This window comes from Triturus cristatus, chromosome 10 (assembly GCF_964204655.1).
Source record: "Triturus cristatus chromosome 10, aTriCri1.1, whole genome shotgun sequence".
Classification (NCBI taxonomy): domain Eukaryota; kingdom Metazoa; phylum Chordata; class Amphibia; order Caudata; family Salamandridae; genus Triturus; species Triturus cristatus.
In genome coordinates, this window is record NC_140593.1 from 678532056 (window position 1) to 678557527 (window position 25472).

The window sequence follows — 25472 nt, forward strand, 5'->3', positions numbered from 1 at the left end:
TGGAACTTTCTTGGGATTTTCCAATCAGACTTCCCCAGTTCGGGATGTTCTGTTAGAGTGGAAGGGGACTCTGCACCATATGGTAAAAGATTGAGGTCTATATCTTATGACAAAGAGGATAAAGTCAACAACAGGACATTCTAGTACTATCTCAGTAAGACGAGGAGCTCATAAAAAAAATGTAGGCTGAGAACACCTTTAAGCAGTATAGATCAGCTTCGAAAAGATGGGCTCGTAGGTGTGTGAAATGAGGCCTGGATCCCTTGGGGTCAGATCTGGTGCAGGTCCTGAATTAATGACCCAGTCTAGAGATGGTGGGTCTTGCTTATAGGTCAGTGAATACATTCTGTGGTTTGGAAACTGCTAACGTGAATTTGCCTCTCTGTACCACACAACCTGAGCCCTAATATTTCAGACTGTAGGATGTAAATATGATTTTGAATGTTTTCCTATACTGGCAAAAAATAGATATCTGTCCAGGAAAGAAACCTCAGGTAAGTTACCAAAGTTGTTATGCCTTGTCTCATTCAGATGAGTGTCAGATGTGAGAGCATTAGATATTTCAGAAAGGATTTTTACCCCAAAGTTGTTGAATGCGACTAGAAGGACAAACTCAAACATTGGAATAATGTCATATGCAACCTTCAGAAATTATACAAATGTGTGCATAGTTGAATACATTAAGGCTTTTGAGAGTTGGACTGCAGATCTCCAGGTGAGAGACAGCTATTGATTTCCTTGAGATACCATTTACTACGGTTTCTTTTCCTACTATAACCAGACGGGTAAAGTGGGTGATGCAGGAGACAGGCATTCATATTAAAATGTTTGGAGCCCTTCCAGGAAGAGGGGATAAAGCATCAAAAATGTTCACCTTGAGTGCAAGAGTGGAGGACATTATGAATGCTGTAGACTAGTTATCAGATTCCACAGCTAATAGGTTTTATATCAGACCCCTAGAAGATGTGGCCGTGCTGGTAATAAGTAAGCTGTGGACCAGAAAAATCCTCACCTCTGGTCCTGGCATCCAATTAAAAAAAATTGCAACCATTGTGAATGAATGTGAGGGTGAATTCTATTCAGGATACCGAGGTGAAGAATATCCCACCCACTGATCTAATAAGGAACAGTTCCAATCCTTATGTAAGATGACATGGTTTGGAAGAAAACTCCAAATCTGTTTAGAATGGTGCTTTCATGTGCCAAGAACAGTACACTTATTGATAAAGCAATGGTTATCTTATTTTTTAGTCTAAATGTATTTTACAAGAGGTAATTTTATTCTATTTTCCTATGGAATGAGCACACACAAGTAGGGGAAGAGTGATTAGGATATTACTTCTGAGAAGAAAGAGAGTACAAGAAGCAACACGAGCTGTTAAACAGATAGCTAAGCAAAAATTGGATTTCTGGACTGATTCTGCCTCTTCTGTCCTCCACCCTCAGAAATGTAGTTTGTTTGTGTTTGGCCTGGATATGTATTGATATGTATTGATTCTACTGGAGGTTAAAATATGGTGAATGTACAGCATAATCTTACCCCCTAGTAAAACATATTTTACTTCAAGCACATTTTTGATTGTGCTCAAACAATTTTAGCATGTATATTTTCTTTGAGTCACCAATGAAAAAGTCACAAATAACATATTTATTTAGACAAGTACCTTTAAGGTAACTCAGAGAGTTTAGTTATTCCTACTTATTTGCGTCTTACAAGTAATAGGTTTGAATACCGAGCCAACGCGGTTTTTTCCTTATTGCATAGCCTTAAGATGGGTAATAACACTAATTATGGAAGAGAAAATATGATGCAACAGCAAAGCCTCAAGACAAATTCATTTTATGGATTTTCAAAATCAAAATATCGAAGTGGAAGACACAATCCTTTTGTGTCATTTAACGCTTAAAGTGGAAAGGGTTTTTTAGGCCTGGGCAATTTTACACTATTTTTTTTATTCAAGATTGTATCAAGATTTAAAAAGTCAGATGCAGGGATACCATGGGAAAGTGGTTTGAGTAAAAAATACATTGCCAGGAGACATTTTTTACTCAATCGAATCTACAGCCAGTATCTCGTAAAACTTTCTAACACAAGATGCACATTTGAGTAAAAAATTATGTTCTACATCGGCAAAGCATATTTTGTTAAGAATAGTTTAAAGAATGTTCATGGAACTCCACAAAAGTGCACGAGACATAATTGCATGATTTCCCCCAGCCCAAGCTATTTTCCCAGAATTAGTACATTTTAAATAATGAGGGTTTAAGGCAATGTTTCTCATTTTATTATGCTGTGAATTACAATTTATAATATACATTTTATTGGCACTCATTTTATTAACCTTGATTGGGTGAAAGATTTAGTCCAAGCCATCAACATTCAAAACACTGACTTGTAGGTTGCAGACAGATGTTAGCAGTGAGTGCCTAACACACTGAGCTGTCTCACACCAGCAGCATTGCACAAGGCTGCCATGTTCAAGCAGCAGGTGGAGCTGCATTGCTAGCGCCATGAGTGGTGGAAGTGTTGAATGCAGAAGTGCAGGATGACAATAACAATGGTTTTTCAAATCACACTTCCTACTACACTCCTTACTCACCCATGCCAAGTTGATTTCTAGGCTGCCTCTTGGCTTTACTTTCCGATTATGCCCATTCCCTCGATAGTCTGGTCTTTTCCTTTTCTACGAGCTGATCACTTTATTTTATTACAATTCTATGTTCCTCACAGAGCTCCAATGTTACTCCCTGCACTTTTAAAGGGGATTAGAGATCCCCTTGCAGGTTGGTTCAGTGTTTGACTGCACTTCCCTGCAAGAGAATGTCTGGGGGTCCACTGGACCCCCTTTCCCCCTCCAGAGGGCTCCAATCAGGGGGCGGACTAACAGTGCAACATCTTTTCTTTGCCTCCGCGTCCATGTCTATGCTTGGGCGCAGAGGCAAAGAGATTCCCTCATTTGCATAGGGCCACACCAATAGCAAATGAGGGAATGCCCTCTGAAGATAGCAACGCCACTTCAAGTGCGCCAGCACTATCGGTATTACAGAAGGTGACGTACAAACGCCTGCAGCCCCTTCTTTAATACCGATGCTTCCCCGGGGCAATTCCTTAATACGGCCCCAGGTGTTAATCGTCACACCTTTAAGCTAAAAAATGTTTGTTTGTTTTTTAGAGTGGAAGTTCTCCTGAATCTCAGGCACCCTCATAATGTGGGTCAGAGCAAATTTCACTTCTCACCTCGATGGCCTTGAATGCAGGTTTTTCCCAGCACCTGTGACACGAAAGTAATGGAGCAATCCTTCCCACCTGTGTGGTGCAGAAGAAAGAAAAAAATGGGTAGATGAGTGAGAGGCACAAGATTTTGATTGCCAAATGTAAAAGACGAGAAAGCAAGGTACATTTGTTAGGAAGGAGTGATTTGTAGGCACAAAGTCTAGTTTGTCCCACACCTGGATGAGCCATGACACATTTGACATCAATAAAGTCCATTTAGGGAAATAATTAACAAGTTACTTACCTTCTGAAATGCCTTATCTGGGGGAGACTATCTTTATCTAGGAGAGACTATCTACCTGCAGATTTCTTACCTTAGAATATTCAGCAGGTGTCTGACTGCATCCGGAATCTTTTGGTGAGCAGTACTCCTGCGGGCCGGCAGGTTGCATGGTTCAGCTCGATATGGCTTCTTGCACGCCGGAAGTGGCATGCGCGGTGCCTATATAGGCGCAACCCCAGCACACTGAAGTCTGTTTCTTATCGCAACTTTTCACGCCAGAAGCGCGGAGTGACGAGGACCACTGGTGCGTTAAGCTAAGCCTCTTTACAGGGGAATAACCCTTTACTCTAATATTTGTTTGTGGGGGAGTAAGGATGGGTCGGTAAGGAATCTGAAGCTAAATAGAGTCTCTAGCAGATAATGGGTTACCAAAGGTAAGTAACTTGTTCATCTAATAGAGACTTCTAGCTGCAGATTCCTTACCTCAGAATAGATACCCAAGCAATAACTTCTGGGAGGTGGGGGCTGTGATATGGGTTAAACTAAGTAATCCTGTAGCACTGAATGGCCAAATTACCATCCAACTGGACCGGACTGTCCAAACAGTAGTGCTTCATAAACATGTGCAATGAAGCCCACATTGCTGCCTGACAGATATACAGGACAGGATCTGCGCGGGCTAATGCAATGGTCAGAGCCTTGGCTCTGGTAGAATGAGCATGAAAGCCTTCAGGATGTTGATTTTTGGCCAACACGTAGCAGATCTTGATGCATTGCACTATCCATCGTAAGATGATCCATTTCTGCACCACCTTCCCTTTCTTCACTCTGACATACCCCATGAAAAGTTGATCGTCCACCTGGAACTCTATTTGGTTCCACACAGAGGGGTGAGGCAGGGTGTAAAAAGTAGGCAGAGTGGTGGTTTAGCCTACGTGAAAGAGAGTTACCATCTTCGGTAAAAATGATGTTCTATTCCAAAGGATCAGCCTGTCTGGGTAGATGTTAAGGTACGGAGGATGTACCAACAGCGCCTGCAGCTCACAGACTCTCCGGGCAGATGTTGTCGCCAGTACGAAGGCATTTTTGATGGTAAGAAGCCGGAGTAGACAGTTGTGTAGAGGCTAGAAGGAAAGACACATCAAGAATATGAGAACTTACTTGAGGTCCCACTGTTGCATAATGAAAGGTGTTGGTGGGTACATACGCTGGAAACCTTTCAGGAACCTATTTATAATAGGGGATTTGACAAGGGATGACTGATCTGGCAACAGCAGAAATGCTGAGATGGCAAAAATATAGCCTTCTAACGAGCCCAAAGCAGAGACCTTCTAGGCCAAGCTAAGAATGAACAAAAGAACCTGGGAAAGGGGTCCAGTTAGAGGGTCAACGTGTTTTCTGTATACCACGCCACAAACTTAGTCCAATGGTATACGTATCTGTTTTGATTGCTGGATGTCTGGTTGTCAGTTTAACATTGCAGACTTTGGGCGGAAGGTCAAAAGCTGTCAACTTTTGCCGCTCATTTTCCATGCATGAAAGCAAAGCGTTTGCAGGTTTGTGTGCAGAATCTTGCTCTGCTGCTGTGACAGCTCACGAAGAGGAAGCCTGATCACAGTGCTCAAGCTCAACAATTCTAGACACCAGACTCTCCGTGCCCTATCTGAAGCCACAAGAATGACTTAAGCCTGGAAGTTCCTGATCTTCTTGAGAACTCTCGGCAGGAGTGGCATTGGCGGAAAGGCATACAGGAGGCCGCCACTCCACTCAAGACTAAAAGAGTCTCAGAGCGAGAGCAATCTTGGAATCTCAAGTACGCAAACTGCTGACATTTTGCGTTCTCAGCGGAAGCGAACAGATCTAACCAAGGCTCTCCACTCTTTGAAGAGACGTTGTTCCACCGCCGGATGGAGATGTCATTCGTGATCCACTAGACATCGAAGGCTGAGTTTCAGCTGTTCTGGCGTTCAGAGAGCCTGTCAGGTGTTGAACAACTAGGGATATGCCCTTGTGTTCCCACCAAGTCCAGAGGTGCAAGGCCTCTAGCCAAACGATCCACGACCCCACCCTGCCCTGTTTGTTGCAATACCACATAACAGCGGTGAATTCCGTGAACTCTGTACCAGCCTTCCGCTGACTGAAGGCTTTCAATGCCAGTTGGATCGCCTGAAACTCCAAAAGATTGATGTGGAGTCCGGATTTTACCGGAGACCAGAGTCCTCTGATCCCCACCTCTATTAGATGGCTGCCCCAGCCCAGGAGTGATACATCTGTCACTACTATCGGCTCTGGTTGGGGAAGGGAGAAGGGTCTGCCACTGACCCAATTGAGGTTGGTTAATCACCACTGCAGATCTTTTGCAGTTCCCTCTGAGATCTGGACCTTGTCAGAGCGATTCCCCTAATGCTGCACCCACTTGAACTTCAGGTACCACTGCAGAACCCGCATCTGTCAACTGGCATGTGTCAATAGCAGGATGCAAGAGGCCATGAGGCACAGCAGTTTAAGAGTCAGCCTCACGAAATCTAGGATAGAGGCTGAAACATCAGTTTCACAGCCTGAATATCCTGGACTCGCCACACTGGAGGATAACCGTGTCCAGCTCAGATGAAAGGGAGTCAGGTGTGACTTCGGCACGTTGACAGTGAACCCCACCGAATGCATATGGTTCACTGTAGTGAGGAGGTGGGAGACGACTGCATGTGGCGAGCCTGCCTTCAAAAGCCAATCATTGAGGTAGGGGGAAAACTGAAACCCCTAAACTCCAGAGGTGAGCTGTGACCATTGCCATCACTCACCAAACAACTAAGGGGCGCTGATACAGCCAAAGGGGAGCATAGTAAAACGAAAGTGCTCTAGGCTGACTGTAAGCCACAGGTAATGCCTGTGGGCAGGCAGGATGGGGATGTGAAAATATGGGTCCTGAAAGTCCAGCAATACCATCAAGTCTCTTGAGTCCAGTGCAGATAGGACTTGACTTGCGCAAGCGTGAGCATCTTGAATTTCTCCTTTTTCAGGAAAAGATTAAGAAGGCGCAGGTCTAGATAGAACAAAGCCCTCCGTACTGCTTGGGCACCAGAAAGTAGCAGGAATAGCAACAACGCCCAACTTCTGATGCTGGCACCTCTCTATAGCTCTCTTGGCCAAGAGAGCTAACACTTTCTGACAGAGCAAGGGAAGGTTGTCCTCCGTCAGCTTGTTATTGACATCCAGTGGTGCAGGTGATGACGTTTACTGTCCCCCACTGGATGTCCATTATGGTTGGATCGCAACCTCAAGGGTTTTCGAGGCTGCGGCTATCGGGGGGGGGGGGGGGGGGGGGGAATCTGTCCAACGTGATCTGTTGAAACTGCGTCCTTGACTACTAAACTATTGTGAAGCTTGCTGGCCGTGGTGGCTAGGAATGTAGAGACACCGCTGGAAGCCCCTTCCGTGCCCACGAAAGGGCAAGAAGGCGAACTGGGTTTGGCAAGGAGCCATGGAAATTCCAAAGGATCTGGATGTAGCCCTGCTGTCCATGAAGCACTTTAGCACTGAGTGCACCTTCTCTCTGAACAGATGGGAGCCATCAAAGGGCATGTACATGAGTGAGGCCTGGTCATCCCACCCAGTCGTTCTCAACCAGGCGTGGCACCTAACGGCCACAGACGATGGAATTGCTAGGCCCAATGCGTGTATCCTGCCCAGCCCACATCTAATGATGAACTTGGCTGCATCCCCTCAATCAGCAATTCCTTGAAAGAGTATGGCTTGGGCATCTTTCGAGACCATGGTGAGCACCTGCGCAACTGAGTCCCAGATCATATGGGAGCATCGGCCCAAGAGAAACAATCGTAGTGCCAGGCTGGTAGAAGAGAACATCCCCTTCCCAAAGGTATCCAGCCTTTTGGATTCTTTATTCGCTGAAGTGGTAGGGAATGTGCCGTGGTTGATTTTGGGGGTGGAGGCCTGGACCACTAAGCTCTCCAAGGTGGACTGCTGGGTGAGGAAACTGAGGTTCCCCTGGGGCAAGGCAATGGCAGCAGGCAATTGTCCTATGAACATGAGCCGCTGTGCAGGGCTTGGACCAGGCCCGAGTAGGACCTCGGTAAGGGCTTCATTGAATGAGAGCAATGGTTCTGTTTGGGGCAACTCTCAGCTGAAGCACCTCCGTTAAGACGTATGTCTTGACTGCCACTGAGGGTAGCGTAAGGTTCAGGTTCTCAGCCGCCCTCAGCACCACCATTGCAAATGAGGCAACCTCCTCCGAAGCCACAGTAGGGGGAGAACCAGGCCAGAGTCAGGGAAGGTGTCCAGTCCACAGGCATCCACCAGATCCTAATACCAGTTGCCCTCGGTATCTTTTAATGTCTGGTATCCATAAGGGTCTGCACATCCCTCCCAATCATCACCCAATCCTGGGCTATCATATGAATAGGGCACTGGCTCCGATATGGGGAGTCTGACCCCAGTTGATGGAAGAGCCGGTATGAGACGACGGCTGTCTGGCTCCGTAACAGAGTGGGGAATCATGATGGGGAGGTACCACCGCTGGGTGTCGGTGGAGCCAGGTATATCAGCACCGGAGCGGACGCCAGGGAAGGTAGAGTTTGCTCAACTAGCCCCACTACAAATTCATAAATGGATCTTTGGGGCCCGACTGGCAGCGAACGGGGAACCCGTTGAAGAAAGACCAGCAGGGGCCCCTCCCAGACCCATGGGGCCTGAGGGTACTCCAGAGGGGTTGGTCTGCCCAAAAATGAGGTGAATGACCTAAAAAAAAAATTAAAGTTGGAGGAGGTTCGCTCCGGCTCCTGGAATTTTAGGGAGGCGTGGAGAAGGCCTAGGCACAGACTCCATCACAGAGCTAAGCCTCAAGTGTCAATGGCCCCACGACTCCTCTGAAGACTTGCGTGGTGAAGTCGAAGACCTCTTCAACTACTTTTTCTTCTTGTGGGACTTACTCGACTACTCTGACGACTCAGAGTGGGACGATAATTACTGTGTACGACTTCGCGATTGGGACATTCCTCGCAACCGAGACCTGGAACTTTGCAGAGATGAGACCTGGAACCCTGCAAACTCGTTTGACATCGAGCTGTAAGGATCTTGAGGGAGCGCTCCCTCAGCACCTTAGGGTGCATGGCACTGCAGTCCTCCAGGTTATGGAGTCGTGGTCTTGCTCAAGACACCAGAGACAAACCAAATGCGAGTCAGTCACTGACATTTGTCGTTGACAGGCGCCGCATGATTTAAAACCTGCTTTTCTGGTGGACATCCTTCACACCAAGAGACAAATTCTCAAAAATTTTTCAACACAAGGTCGAAAAAAGGTGAGTAAAAAGTGACTGGGGTAGCCCTTTGACAGATCTGCACTGCCTGGCGCGAAAAGAAAAGAATTGATGTCAACGCACTGGGGTGACACCTATATAGACACCGTGCACATCACTTTCGGTGCTGTTGCTGCCACGTGGAACCAAACACACCACCTACTCGCACAGGGGTACTGCTCACCAAAACGTTTCGGACACTTGGTTAATTTTCTAAGGTAAGGAATCTGCAGTTAGAAGTCTCTATCTGATCACCCATGATTACCTGACTTGCAAATTCTAGGAGGGTCTTCCATTAACAGCAAAACAAGTGCAGATCTTGCAGGACTGGATAAGCTTAAATCCTTCCAATTCAGGCATCATCAAAACAAGACAACTAACAGAACACTATGAGTGAAGTAAGTTGGAACACACTCCATGGGGAGCTCATTCGCATCTGGTTCTCTTCCTGTCCATTCACCTCATTTACTACATATTATTTTTGGACACCTGAGGAACAATCATGTGTAAGTGAAAAAATCAGTTCCTGCAACCAGTGGTGTCGTTAGAGGTCTATAAAATGTATGGGTGTGGTGGTTAATATGTAAATAGGGTGCACATTTACGCCATACATTATAGAAAGTACTCAATATGACAAGGCACTATTTTGTTTAACACCTCAGAATCTGTATCAGCTGGCGCAAACTTTCTCACCAAGTCGGAACTGTGTTCATCATTATTATGTATTTAGAGCATATATAATAACCAAAGTAGAGCTGTGAATTTTTTCGGATTGGCTTTTATCAAAAGAGAAGGTGCATCAATACTAAAAATACACTATAGATCTGACCTGACTCTTGCAACCCGGCAAGAGGTAGGCATCTGCTCTACAGTTGAATCATGTCACAAAATGTACTAGCTCCTTTGTGGTGTGACAAAGTCAATATTTTGAACCAACAGCAGACACTTCAAGTTTCTTTTACTATTTTAGTGTAGAATACACTATTTATTACCATTATAAAGGGAGCAGAGGGACATCATGACCCACTTAAGGATTTTCCTGTTGTGAGCCAAGGCCATCCTGAGACTCAACAATAGCAATAAACAGCATATTACAGTCTGCAAATTTACTCTCTATATATATATTTATAATTATATATAAAATGAAGCACACTCACTTAAAGTGTCTGCTGTTGATAAATGCTTGTGACTTGGTTCTCTGTGATACCATGTAGAGGTTATCTGTAGAGGTTATTTAGCAAGAACCACTGATGTTCCTGATCACACATCTGTATGCTCATGTAGCACAGAGTGGGTATGTGTGATTTTTCATCAGCAGGTGTATGGCAAATAAACAAGTTACTTACCTTCGGTAATGCTCTTTCTGGTAGAAACTCTATCTAGCAGCAGATTCCTCACCGTTTGAATATTTCCCAAGCCTCAGACTGGATCCGGAAACTTTTTAGCAGTACCTCTGTACGCTGGAAGGTGGCCATGCTGCTGCGGAAATTACCTCAATTGCTTTAGAAACTGGCCACGCCACCAGACGCAGAGCTCCAAAAGCAATTTGGTAGAAGGTGTGTAGATTTCTAGACTTGGGATCTTCTTAATGGATAGAGTTCAACCACAGAAAGGGGAGGATGGGAGGATCAGGGAGGAATCTGCAGCTAGAGTCTACCAGAAAGAGCATTTCCAAAGGTAAGTAACTTGTTCTTTGGATAGAGACTTTTAGCAGCAGATGCTTCACCTTTTCAACATATACCAAAGCAGTACCAATTTGGAGGCGGGTCTGTGAAAGGCCTCAAACAAGAAAGTCCTGCAGGACCGAGTGGACAAATAAGCCCCTCTTGGCGAGCCCGACTATTAAGACAATAATGCTTCGTGAACATATGCAGGGATGCCTACGTAGCTGCCGGGCAGATGTCTAAGAGAGGGACTCCACGTGCTAGCGAAGTCGTAGCAGCTTTGGACCTGGTAGAATAAGCATGCAGTTCTTTCAAAGTTTGCTATTTAGCCAAAGCGTAGCAGTTTTTAATGCAAAGCAAGATCCAGTGGGAGATGATTCTCGTTTGCATTGCATTGCCTTCTTTGTTCCACAGAACCCCACATAAAGTTGATCGTTCACACGGTGGACTTTGGTGCGATCTATGTAAAACCTCAGAACTCTCGTGGGGGTCACTCCTCCTCATCCTTAGAGGAGTGAGTTGTAGCACAGAACACCGGCAGAGTAATGGTTTGGCAGGCGTGGAACGGCGTCATACGTTTCAACAGGAAGGAGGCCTATGTCCACAGAACCAGTTTGTCTGGGAAGAAGGAAGTGTATGGTGGACTGACACAAAAACCGAAGCTCACCTACATACCTTGCTAGAGTGATTGCAATAAGAAACATGGTCTCAAGAGTAAGAAGCCGTAGGTAATAACTATGAGCGTCTCAAACGGAGTGCACATAAGATAAGTCAGGTGTTCGCATTAAGGTCCCATTGGGGTATGACAAAAGAAGAAGGGGAAAACGTGTTGCAGCCCTTTATAAAAACTGCATCACAATTGGTGATTTAAATAAAGAGGGCTGATCAAAAAACAATGAGAATGCAGAGAGGGACGAAAGATAACCCATACTCGTGTCCAGAGCAAATCCTTGCCAGGCAAGAGACAGAACAAATAGCAAAACGTCAGCCAGTTTTGCCTGGAGTGGATCAATCTGGTGAGCACATCACCAAGTCATAAACTTGTCCCAATGGGAGGGAGGGAAGGGAGTTTGGGAGTGTTCTTAACTATTTTATTTAGTGTTGTATTTTGGAAACCAAGCAATGAGTGCTGTGATGCTCACTGTTGAGATCTACGGCAGTGAGTAAGCCGAATATAACATGTACTTATATACTCGTGAAACATGTGCATAAAAAAAAAAAGATTTAAACCATAAACTTGTCCCAATGAGAGGTTAATTCAGTTTTCGTCAAGGGATGCTTGGCTGCCAGAATGACATTAAACACCTTCTTGGGAATATCGAAGGTGTTCAGCTGTCGCCGCTCAATCTCAAAGCAAGAAGGTGTAGGTTGAAAAGGCCCGGTGGAGAAACCTGCCATGTTGCTGGGACAGCAGGTCTTCCCACACAGGGTAGACTGATTAGAGTACATAAGCTCAAGCCCAGAAGTTCTGGATACCATACTCTTCGTACCCAATTCAGAGCCTCTAGGATAACTTGGGCATGGTCAGTCCTGATCTTCTTGAGAACTTGGGGCAGGAGTGGATTGGCAGAGGGACATAGAGTTCTAAGTTCCACCCAACGCAGAACGAGTCACAGAGTAAGACACACCTTGGAAATTCTAACACGCAGAGCTGCTAACATTGCGCGTTCTCGTGGTGGAAAAGAGATCGAGCCAAGGTTCATTTCATGCACAGGAGAGACCTTGCCCCACCTCCATGTATTGTTTCAATAACAAGGGGGTTGCCCCAATACTCCACATGCACCTGGGCAATATAAACAGCAAAAAACAAAAACTTGATGCGGCGGAATTGATCAAACAACAAAAGTAGTTTGTAAACTTGAAGGAAACCTTAATTAATCCCTCAATGGAGAAATATTCTCTACAAAACCATTTATCTTGTTAAGAAAGCACTCACACTAGTCTGAGATCCAGATGCTTATCTCTATGCATATATGTGTTGAGAAGCATATAAAATATCTACATTTACATACAAAAAAAATACAGAAAAGATTAATCCAAAAATTATATACAAATCAGTTTAACATACATAAACAATCATATAGTTTCTCTTATCTCACAAACAAAATCCTTGTTGCCCTAATTTATACGAGGCTGCGATAAACACATTTTTTCAAAACAACTATGGTTCGCAACCTGTGTTGTCAAGATAACCCTTATACTAACACCAATCAGGGGAGTAATGAGTCTCAACCCTTTTTCTATATTAGAGGGTGTTGTGAATTTAATTTTAATAAGAGTCAAAATTGTAAGGGCTTCTTATATTTATCAAGTCGACGCGTTTCAGCCCGTTTCATCTGGGCCTCATCAGGACTGGGGGCATTAAGGAAACCTAAAAGACAAATAAGTACGATCCTTTATATTTAAATATGCACATATATACAAATATATACAAGCTTTTACTCATAGGAGAATAACACACCAGTATAGAGGTCTCTTCTAAGCTTGTTAAACCAGATTATTTCTGTGGACAACGGAGAGCAAAAGAAAGTGTGGACACCATTTTGTCATATCCATCTACCATGTCAGTCTAACCCAATTGAGTGATTCAAGAAAGGAAAAAAGTGGCAGAATAACTACTAGATTAGTAAGGAAAGATCTAGAATAAATACCAAAAAGGACAAACATAGCCCAAAGAACTATTATATGCCACCAAACGTGTCACAATACAACTAACATGAAGAGTGCAAGGATAACCAGAATATACACAAAAAACTAAGGAAAGCTTCCAACCTCCGCGACTCGCCGATTGTGCTACATATCTCAGGATACAGTTAATTGTACCGTGAATGCAGAATTACTCTGTAGGAAGTATATCTAGAATATATTAATCAGAGTCTGTATGAAAAAAACGGTTATAACTCAGCTACAACGGAGCTCTAAATTACAGAGCCCAAAAAGCGAACTAACGGGAATACATACTTGTAGATGGGCAGTGATGTAATGGGAACTCTTTCGCCGGTCCGGGGAGAAAGTATTAGATGCAACTCGCCCGGTTTCGTATTGTTACCTCAGGGGAATCTGCAAAAGGAGCACGCAGAGGAATTATAAATCTGGGCGTCTCGGCCCACGCGTATGCGGGCGTATTAAATGTAAACAAAAAATGGTAAAGGCTTACTGGAGATATGAATTCTTAACTTGCGGGTCCTCTCTGTTCAGATACTTTTGGCACCGAACAGCGCCTAACGCGGACGAAAATGTGACCGGGTAATGAATTTTCTGTAATGATGAACCCTGAGGACAGACTAAAGCTCACTATCTCGATAGCAGTGGTTCTATAGTCTACATACTAAGAACGGACTCTAACCCTCACTATCCTTCATAAAAACTCTTCTAAGGAGTAAAAGAACAAAATTCAAGAAAAGTAAGACGTTATAAGCACTATAAAGAAAATTTATATTGTGAGTGAAAATCAATAAATACACACACCGAAAAAACCTTACAACCGGTGATATTGTCGCTCCATGTTGTCCCTCACAATCTATGTACATGGTTGATGTCCAAGCACCGTAATCGTTCAACATTTAGCATTTGAAAAAACAAACAAAGACTCATTTCTTTATAAGCAAGACATGCATCATGTCACAGGATTGACAAACCATATCAAACCTCACCAAGATGTATACCGCATCGCACAGACGGCTACTTTAGGATAAGCTATATTTACATCGTCTCTCCAGTCAAAGTTAAACGATAGAATTCTGTTCCAAGTAATATCTAACACGTACTAATCTACAGAATAAGCTCGAGGCTGGTCATATAGCTGTTCATTGTTGTATCACGGCCCAAATTCCATCTCTATCGTTAAGGCCGGTGGTTGCTGTGTGGTATTTCTCAATTAGTCTAGCTTCAAGTCTGTTCAAACTTGCCTGTATATTCTCTTGCGGGACATTTTGTATTGTAATCAACACTGTCCATAGAATGTCATTTTCAGTATGGCCATGGTTGCGGTAGTGCTCTACTAAAGGAGCTCCTGGAGTCTTATACTTTATCCGTGATTTATGCTGGAGAATTCGATTTTTTTATGATATGGTGGTGGAGCCAAGACTAGAGAGCGACCACAACCCCATCTGTGTCTCTCACAGCTGGTGGGGCAAACCCCGCTCGCTGACCAAGGACCAAACACTGGCTCCCTCGGCGTGCGTTCCAACAAATGATATGCGAAGGTTAAAATGGACCTTGGTAAAGACCAATGCCCCAGTTATGGCTCGCATTAGTACTAATCTCTCCGCAATTAATGCGAATCTTGAGGAAACTTTGAAAATTAAAGATCATAATGAGCAAGTAACCAGAATACATGAGTCATTTTTCGAGGGTCTACGTGCCTTCTTTTTCAAACAATCAAGAAAGGGTAGTAAGCCACCGTGTAAGCAACTAAGGTGGTATGACAAACAATGTAAAAGCGCAAGAGGCATCTTGGCTCAAACCCTCTCTAGTGGGAGTAAACCACTCATTCAATCAGCTAGATCTGCTTACAAGAAATGCTTAGCCCAAGCAAAAAGAAAATGAGACGAATCGTTCTGGATTGATTTGAAGGAGGCTTGTCACGCCCGGGACACTAGACTGTTTGGAATGTGATAACGTGGGGAAGAGGGGGCTTGCCTAAAAATCCCTCAAATCATGTCACCCAAGAAGATTGGTTGGGGTATTTCAAACCCCAATATGCATGTGACCCTTTGTATAGAAACTTGGGCACAAACCCATATGTCTTTTACTCGTCAGGGCCCTTTAGCTCTAAGGACGTCTTAGCCGCCTTGTCCTGTGTAGCCGCAGGGCGGGCTCCAGGCTTGGATGGTGTTCCATCCGATCTTTTTCTTGATAACAAAGCTTCCTGGAGCAAGTACATCACCCTAATTGCGAACGCTGTGGCTGAAGGTGCACCAGTGCCTAAATCCTGGGGGGGTGCTATTATAATCCCAATATATAAAAAGGGTGATAAAACCCTTCCAGGAAATTATAGGCCCATCAGCCTAATTGACACAATTCAAAAAGTCATAGGGAGGATGGAATTGAACGAGGTACTCATCTGGATCGAAGATAACCAGATCCTCTCTAGTCTCCAAGCGGGTTTTCGCAAATACACCAGCACCGTGGACCAGGTGTTCCGCTTTAAGCAATTGCTCTGGAAGGTTGTTGAACTAGGTAAAGGCAGTCTCTACGTCACTTTGTGGATTTAAGAGCTGCCTTTGACCTTGTCCCCCGAGAGCAACTCTGAAGGGTCCTCGAAAAGCTCGGTCTCCCCTTGGAGCTATTGACTTTAATTAGGAGACTCCATGAGCCTAACTTCGCAAAGATACAATGGGGCGGCCCGGGGGAAACAACCCCCGAGTTTCCTGTCGAGCGAGGTGTGCGACAAGGTTGTGCCATGGCCCCAACACTTTTTTCTTTGTATATTAATGGAGTAGTCGATTACATGCTTCAAGCTAACACCGACGCTCCCAAGTTGGCAGGAGCTCTCACACCAATATTAATGTTTGCCGACGACACTCTTATAGTGTCTAAAACCCCGTGCGGCATGCAAAGGGCTCTGTCAATCTTCGAAAACTTTTGCAAAGATCATGGCTTGGAGGTCAATGTGTCAAAGACCAAACTTATGACATTCAATCCACACCCAAGTTACAGAGCTGGTAAGCTTATAATGAACGGCCAAATTTTGGAGGAGGTAACAAACTTTACATACTTGGGCATTCACGTGTCCCAAAACAACCGGTGGAACAGACATTTGGAACTGTCCACGTTGAAACTCACCCAGATTACGGGAACGCTGGTTAAAGAGCATAAAAAATCCTTTACCAAACCTGTTAAACCAGTGTTACAAGTATATGAGGCAAAGGCCCTAAATTCAGTCCTGTAAGGGGCAGAGCTCTGGGGTTTTGACGCACTAACATCCCTAACAGCCGTCGAAAACAAATTTTTTCGTTGCATTATCGGCTTACCACAAAGTACGCCAATGGTCCCATTGCGTTATGATCTAGGCAGAAAGGCCATCAAGGACTTGGCCAATCTCCGCCCGGTTTTATACTGGAGGAGATTATGGACTACACCGGAGCTCCGATCTTACGCAATGGGCATCATGGACGTAATTCAGGTTGACAAGTTCCATAAGATTGGGTGGCTTAGGAACCTTCGCGAATCCCTAAAAGCTCTGGGGCTGGAAGGCCTATGGAACGATCCAGTTGACGCTGAGTTTCCTGCTAAAAAGCTATTGAACACACTATACTGGGAACGGGCAAATCACAGGGTGTGGGGTGATTCTACTCCCCCCACGATGACCAGCCGTTTCTTAGAGGCAAAGGTCACACCTTTCTTTGAACCTTATTGGGATCTGATCACCTCACCAGGTGATAGGAAACTATTTTCAACTTAGAGCAGGATCCCTCCCACTTAGGGCTCTAACTTGTGGGTGGTTTGGAGTAAGTACATGTACCTGCCCTGTTTGTGGTGCCAAAGAAGAAACTATTGCCCACTTTTTGTTCGTCTGCCCTGTATACGCTACTCCTAGACGACACTGGCTTTCCCCTTTATGTAAACTACTGGGCACAAGGAGCTCTGTTGTAGCTATCAGAATCCTACATACAAGCACTTTACCAGTCCATTCAATTGTCCTAGCCAAATATTTGGGGTGGGCATGGTCTCTCAGACGGAAAGCCTCCGGTGCACTGAGAAGGCAAATAGGTAGGGCCCTAAAATCCGCCATTACTTGCTAGTTATCCCTGTTTTACCTATTGTTTTTATTACCGATGTGTATTGTACTTCATCTTGTCTACTCTATGTTTAATTCTTCTCTTATCTACAAATTTTACCTATTTATTGGAAGATTTTATATTATCTAGTAATTGTGATATTTTATAATTCTGTATTTGTTTGTGTCTTGTATGAATTATCTTTTAATTCGAATAAAGACTATGATGATGATGATGATTTTTTATCGGTTGTGTCGTCTGTCCGATATGGTGCCTATTGCAAGGGCATTTTACACAATAGAGAACGTTTTTTGTGTTGCAATTTGAGAAAGTTCTTTAAATATGTTGTTGTCCATTGATCGTAACTTCTTTTGAGTCTGCTGTGAGTACACACGCAATGCAATTTTGGCACCTATAGTGTCCCACCACTGGTGGTAAGCCTAACATTCCACTCAAGTTCAGTCTCTTTTCTGCCGGTAGTGCAGTTCTCACAAGTTGTTGCCGGAGATTCTTTCCTTTGTGAAATGCAAAGAGCGGTTTGGGGAATCCTAGATGGCTTACCATCGTCCAGTCATTCAGGATAATCTTTTTGATTCTATTCGCTTTTGGATTATATGTGAGTACACATGTCAATTGCGTTGTTTCAGGTCTTTCTTTAGGTATAAGCAGATCTTGTCTCTGTGTGTACCAGGCTCTTTTTAAAGCAGTTTTGACTAACTTACGGGGATATCCTCTGCTTAGTAGTTTATTCTTTAGTACTTCTGTGTTAGTAAAGTAGTCGTTTTTATTTGTACAATTTCTCCATATTCTCAAAAATTGCCCGTATGGCAAATTTTCTTTGAGACTTCTTGGGTGACCACTGGAAAAAATGTAACAAGGTATTCCTGTTGGCGGGCTTAGTATATAAGCTTACTTCTAGGACACCACTATTGGTTTGTACCTAAACATCAAGGAAATTGATCTTATCCTTATTTCTTGACATTGTGAATTTCCGGTCAGCAGATATCATACTAAACCAATTATGGAACTGTTTCAAGGTATCTTCTTTGCCTTCCCATATCATAAAGATGTCGTCTATATAGCGACACCAATATTGAATGCAGGTCTTATAAGAATTGGTGTCGCTATACATCCAATGTTTTTCGAATTCATGCATCACGCGATTCGCTATTTCAGGGGCGAAGCTGCACCCCATGGCGATTCCCTTTACTTGAAGGTAGTGGGAGTCTTTGAAGGCAAATAAATTGTTTCTTAACACTATTAGTGCTTCATCCTGCGGTATGTTAGTGTACAATGACTCTATGTCAAAGCATACTAAGAGTTGTTTGTCACTGTCAAACGGAAGATTCTCAATCTTGTTTATAAAATCCATAGTATCACGGACTTATGAATCTGTTTTTTTGACGAAAGGGATCAAGAAGGTATCAATATATTTGGTGAGTGGCTCCAGCAAAGAACCACAAGCCGAAATTATTGGCCTTCTAGGAGGATTATTAATACTCTTGTGTACGTTCGGCAGTACGTCTATATTTGGTGTTCGCTATGTATAGCTGTCATTCGTGATCCGCTAAGTGCTGAGCTCGCCGCCCTGGCATTCAACAATCCTGCCAGGTGATTCACCATCAAGAAAATACCTTCATAGTCCAGCCATTTCCAGAGGGGCAAGGCCTACTGGCACAAGGTCGGTGACCTCACTTAGCTTTGTTTGTTGCAGTAACACATGGCGGTGGTGTTGTTCGTGAGCACCTATACTAGTCTCCCTTTGATGGATGGATGTAACGCTTTCAGTGAAACGCGGATGGCCCTCTGCTCCTGAAGGCTGAAGTGGAGCCAGGACTCCACTTGAGACCAAAGGCCTCTGATCTCTACCTCTCCCAGATTGCTACCCCAACCCATAAGCGATGTATTGGTCACCACTGTCAGCTCTGGGTGAGGAAGGGAGAGGGACCTGCCACTGAACCAATTGCGGTGCACTGCTGGTCTTTCGCAGTTTTCTGAAAAATCTGAATGTTGCCAAAGAGGTCCCCTTGATGTTGTGCCCATTGAGACTTAAGGTCTGGTAGCTTAGTGGACTAATGCATCCACTGCAGGGGGCCTGAGTTTGACCTCATGGTCACAGGTTCAAATACCAGCGGTTCCACTCAGCCTTTAATCCTTCTGAGATAGATAAAATGAGTACCACTGAGTTGGGTAACAATAAACATCTGTTATTCCGCACCAATATACCCGTCATGGTGAACATGAGCTTTACAAATACACATGATCTGTTATGTTAGATCCCATGGCAGAGCCTGCATATGCCACCTGGTGTGTTCAATCAGCAGGATGCAGGAGGGCATTAGTTCTAGCAGCTTAAAGTCGACCTTATTGAAATCCAGGACCAAGACTGAACGATCAAATCATCCTGGGGGAAAGGCACAAACCAAACCATATCCAGAATGGTTCAGATGAAGGAGAGCAACTGAGACGTAATCAGGTGTGACTATGGCACGTTGATAGTGAATCCCAAAGGGTGCCACTATAACGGCCCAACAAACAGAACCATTAACAGAACACAGGGCCAAACTAGTGGATGACAAGAGGCACTTACCACTCGATTCAATTCCCTATCAGGGGAGGTATAGGAAAAGTGTTCCAGATTGGAATGGTTGGTGGAAGCCTGAACCACAAGACTTTCCGGAGAAGGGAGCTGGAACAAGAAAGCAGTGTCCCCTGGAGCAAGAAAGTGACGCCTGGCAATTTGTCTAATAACTGGCAGGCCAGAGCTGGGATTGCCCAAGTTCCCATTAAGGGGTCTGTCAGAGGCTCGTGAAGGGCAGGAGGAGCTCAGATTAAGTTTTGCCCAGCTGCATGCCCTCTGTAAGAACATTATTTTTTACCTCCAGGGTTGGGAGTTGGATATTTTTTTGCCTTTTCCCTTTCTTTTCTTTTGTTATTTTTTATTGAGTACAAACAGTAGAAAAATTACAGCATGTCACATATTGATCTTAAAAATATTATAGATAAAAACTTGAGTATTAAATATTAAATTGAGCAGGTGTATTCAAGTAAATTATTACAACACAAACCATCAGCATAAGCAGAGTAGACAGCAATCTCAAGTCTAATGCTAAATAATCTCTCAAATTCCCCCAACTACAATAGTATTAAACCATAGATCCTCTACACTTCGCTATCTGGCATTCTAATTCATATGCTTTCATTACTTCTTTCCACCGCTCCTCATATTTTGGCGAAAAAGCTGACTTCCAATTCCATGCAATATTTAACCTAGCAAGAGAAAGGACATAAAAGACCCAGTCAGTAGTACCTGTGCCCAACAGCATCATTTCTGAGTATTTATCCCTCGAGAAGATTGTACGAGAAATATTTGCTGCTGCACTGAGGATAAGAATGATATAAGTTTGGGATAAGTAACGAACATGTGGACATTATTGGTCGCTCCGGCTGTGCAACGTGGAAAATATTGCGATCTTTTGGAAAATTTGCTCAGTTTGGAGGGGCTGATATAAAATTGAATAATGTGCAATAGATCTGGCCTCTCAGTGTAGGAGTAATAGCCTTGTAGAAACGCCCAAGAATGCTACTGAGTTCTTGCTCCGTAACATCCTTGACTAAGCTATGAGTCCATTAATCAGCCCATTTTCCCAAATCATTAGAAAGAGACTGAATAAGACAACTATATTTTTCAGAGATACTATACAAATGTTTACCAAAAATCAGTTGTGCAATATCAGGCTGGGCCAGTGGAGTTCATACATTAGTGTCCCTAATCAATTGGAAGGTCCAGATCTGTAAATACTTTAAAAAATCACCATAGGGGGTATGGCGAATTCTGCCTGTAAATCTGAGAATGTTTTATCCCCAAACTCATCTGTCAAATCACCCAGCCACTTAATTTCAGAGTTTTTCCAGGCGCTAAAGTAAGGAGAGGCGAAGCAGTCAGGTAGGTCCGGATTATCTAGCAGCAGTGTGTAGGCATGAAAAGGTGGAATGTTCAGAGACCTCCTCATATTACTCCAGATCTTTTCAAGAGCTAGCGTGGTCTTGAGTCTAACTTTTTGAAGAATTCTCTGCTTCGAAATTTAGTGCGACTAGTTTTAGGATCCTTCACAGACGAAATAGCATGAAGCCAGTTCTCAGGATAGAATTCATACAGGGAGAAGGAGATCAAGGACTTTGGTCGCGTTGCGCATGACCATGGCGTAGGATGCCTATTCTTCCATGGCTGGCCAGCAGGAGAGAAAAGAGCAATCTCTGGGGAGAGGTTTAGCTCACTGGCCTCCTGTAAGTCATCATACCTGGGTCACAATAGTTATTAGAATCTGTGCCAAAAAATTACTGCAAAGAATGTTGCCTGCCTTGTGATAAGTCAAGGGCAAGAATGGGCACATCAGTTGGATTCGGGCGCGGCGTTGGTCAAAGTCAGAATGGTGTAGAGTCGGCATTGGAGTGGACAATTGGAACCCCTCCTCAGCATTGACGGACCCAAGCCCAGTGCGGTTTTAGGCACCGAAAGCAGCATTGGAACGGGAGCCTGAGACAAGAGGGGCTCAGAGGGGCTTAGCTGGACCAGCTGGTGCCAAGGGAGAACCTGCCGAAAGAATTCCCAGCAGAAAGCTTCTTGGCTCCTGGGGGTCCAAAGACATGCCAGAGGGAGTCAGTAATGAAGTAAAGAGCTGGAGAATAGCTGTGTGAGCTCTTTGAGCTGCCGCAACGTGGCTGAAGGATTCAGAAATTCGGGTTGTGCCAGAACCAGCTGCGGAATCTGCTCTGAAGTAGGCTACCTTCGAGAGCGAGATTGAGACTGTTGACACCACCCACACACTTGCTCAGGGGAGGGTGAGTAGCGTGGAAGAGTGGAACTTCGCTTCGACTTCTTGTATTTCATGTGCTTACCAGAAGACTTGGAGCGCCATGAATACCGGCCTCTAGAGCAGCTCTGTCAACTTCGCAAACGGGAGCAGGACTGGTAGCGAACCTTCGAAACGGAATGGGATGCTGGGCTGTCTCATCGCTTAGTTTTCTTATGCCTGGAGTCAAAGTATTGCCTCATGTTCTCTGATGGCTTTTGGATTCAACGACTCGCAGCCTCCGCAGGTCTTGGACTTGTGGCTGGACCCCAGACCACACGGGCACACATGATGTAAACAAGTCACAGATTCTGTTTCTGTTTGAAACCTGTCATTTTAGGGGGTGACATCCCTTGCACACTGTATTAGAATTTGGGAAAATTGAGATAAGGTGTGTTAGAGAGAGAGACAAAAGGAAGATCCAGATCCACATCTGGAGGCGCAAAAAGAAAGGAGCTGATGTCAGTACGCAGAAGCGGCACATATATATAGTCCTCGCACATCATTTCCGGAGTGGAACAGTGTAAATGCGGATCCGCAAGGCACCACCTTACGGCGCACAGAGGTACTGCTGTAAAGTTTTTGGATCCACTCTAACACATGGGGAATATTCAAAAGGTCAGGAATCTGTAGCTAGAAGTCTCTATCAGAAATAATTAATTATTTTGCTGTAGTAGAGTGGACTTGTCTATGATTCTAAATGTAAAGGAGAAGGATTAAGTCTGCGTGGCCTTAAACATAATGGATGAGGGGGGGGGGGGGGGTGTGTGTGGATGAAGGCCAGGCTTTGTCTCTAACTGCTACTGCACACCACTGAAAGCTGTGGATAATGGTGTGTGCTGGGTGTAAAGGCAGGTCCAAAGGCCAGAGCTCAACCCCTACCTTGCAGGGCCTCGGCTATACACGGTCGGTTATGGTCACACCGTAGCTAGGTGCATTCGATATATGCTGTGCACGGTAAGAAACTATGCGTTGTGGATAATACCAATAAAGCGGGTCGGCACCGTCTCTAGGAGTGCCAATGAGCGCGTCATGCGTTATGTTAGTATAGCGCAGCAGTCGGACTTGCCTGGTGTCTGAGGATTGTTAACACGGGACTGCGAGGACCAGCAGCCCGGTTTCTATCACAGCTGTGTCCTCTTCCCTGTGTCTCCGCCCTTTGCCTCTGCCTACTGCTTATTACTGCTCGCAGCCCCCACTTCGCGGGAGACGCTCGCAGCAGTCGGACTTGCCTGGTGTCTGAGGATTGTTAACACGGGACTGCGAGGACCAGCAGCCCGGTTTCTATCACAGCTGTGTCCTCTTCCCTGTGTCTCCGCCCTTTGCCTCTGCCTGCTGCTTGTTACTGCTCGCGGCCCCCGCTTCGCGGGAGCCACTCGCAGCAGTCGGACTTGCCTGGTGTCTGAGGATTGTTAACACGGGACTGCGAGGACCAGCAGCCCGGTTTCTATCACAGCTGTGTCCTCTTCCCTGTGTCCCCGCCCATTGTATACGGGTATTTATTTCATCTTCCCCCCCGCTCCGTGGGACGCGCGCGGGTGCGTGCCCGGCGAAGCCCGGGCCAAGGGCGGGCTCATCTGAGCCCGTCCGAGTACGGTTGAGAACGGAACGGGAACTCCCTCTAACATCTGGTACAAAAGGTCAGTTACTGGAAGATTAAAATATATTTTCTGGGCTAAAGTGTTATCATCGAGTACACCTCATCTGAGAAAATAAGAAGGCTGATTGAGTCTGGGGCTACAAGTACAAGTAGGAGAATGGATAAGACCACAAGCAGGGATGGGAGCGGCAGGCAATCTACAGGAGGTGCCTTAATGGGGACTCTAGACAATTTTCTTGTGCGAGTACAAACAGCACTAGCTAAAGACATCGAATTAACGGAAAAAAGATTATCGCTAGATGTACTCTGTGATAAGAGATCGTCCCTGGGAAGTATGGCTAAGGCTAGGTCACCACTGTGTCAGCAGTCTGTTACGCAGGATCTTCTGGACTCATCATCTCTTTTGGTGGCGGCTGGGAGAGTCCAAACAACACTGATATCACCATTGGCTGTAACTTTGGGTGAAACCCTAGAATCCTCGATCCCCTGTAACCCGGTCCCGAAGAGTATGCCCTTATCAATAATTAAGACCCGATCTGCAAGTAATATTAAAGCTGGCCCCGTACAACAACATCATGGCTTAACATCGAAAAGAAAGCGCCAGGGGACCCAATCGCACGCTGCAGGGAAAAAAGCGATGGCTGGGCCTGTACTTGCTCTGAACGAGGATCCAGTTCCTAGTCTTACTCAATCGATAGTAATCGGGGATAGGGCAAATTCACCATCATTCCCGGGGAGTGGAGCCATGGCAGATATGGGCCCGACGTTTTGGGAAAAATTGGAGTGTACTTTAAAGAAACTGTGTGACCCTATTTATGAAAGATTGGGCTCTATAGAAAGCAGACTTGTGTGTTTGGAACTTTCACTTGCTTTGGCCCAGTCACGGGGGGGAAATCGGGGAAATGGCTTATCCAGCGAACGACCTAATGTGGTAGGGCAAGTATTGAAGTTGAAGCTGTTCTTACTGGTCCAGCAACTGGTATAGAGAGTTCTAAACAAACTGACTCCCTAGAGCCATGCGCCATATCCTCTCCTGTTAATCAGTTAAGAGTTGTACAATCCCCACAAAGGGACGGATCCCATAAAACAGTTGTTAACAAACATAGAATGGATAAACAACCTATGCCCATACAGCCTCCAGAGCATGCTGCATCTGGACTAATAGATATACATCTTCCTCCAGAGGCAGCCCCCTATGTGGTGGTTTTAACTGGGGTCCCACCCTTGGCGATGGGGACAAGGGAATCGTACAGGGAACTTAAGAATAAGTGTACTTTTTGGCCTAATGTAAAGCGCCCATTGCCGGCCCATATACGTGCCGAAATTCTGTTTGATAGGAGAGTAAATTTCGGTGGGCAGGATGCATAAGTCGACAAAGGGGGATTGTATTATTAATAATTCCAGGGACAGGGGTTGTGTGGAACATATTTGTAACTGGCCCCAAGACGATGCTTCATCTTTAATTTGCACCATGCCTTTGTCCTACTTTTATGCTCCCGAGCTATCGTTCCAGGGAGGAACAATATCAAGGGGAATTACGACAAATGGTTGTCCTTTTGGGGATATAAGGTCTTTTAACCGATTCGATGTATTGTCCGGACTAGCGGACTGTGATTGACAGAAAGATAGTAATGGTCATCCTAGGCCTGGAAAGGTATATGTAGCCACTGATATAGAGGATGATAAAAAAACAAGGAGGGTTGTCTGGAATGGAAAGCGCCATGGATGGAGTTGTAATCCTTGGCTTAACAAATGCTAACAGAGTTGCTGTACAGGAACCTAGAGGGGTGTTACAGTTGGAATCATTTAATAACGATGGAAACCCAG

At 44.8% G+C, this 25472-nt stretch overlaps 1 protein-coding gene across 3 annotated transcripts in view; it reads right to left on the bottom strand.

The window, feature by feature from the left end:
- Window positions 1-25472, bottom strand: part of TELO2 (telomere maintenance 2) — an 831249-nt gene that overhangs the window by 633411 nt on the left and 172366 nt on the right. For all 3 annotated transcript variants that reach the window (XM_085628173.1, XM_085628170.1, XM_085628172.1), the window contains one exon: window positions 3239-3307. In XM_085628173.1, the coding sequence (XP_085484299.1) occupies window positions 3239-3307 (69 nt within the window). The remainder of the gene's footprint in view (window positions 1-3238; window positions 3308-25472) is intronic.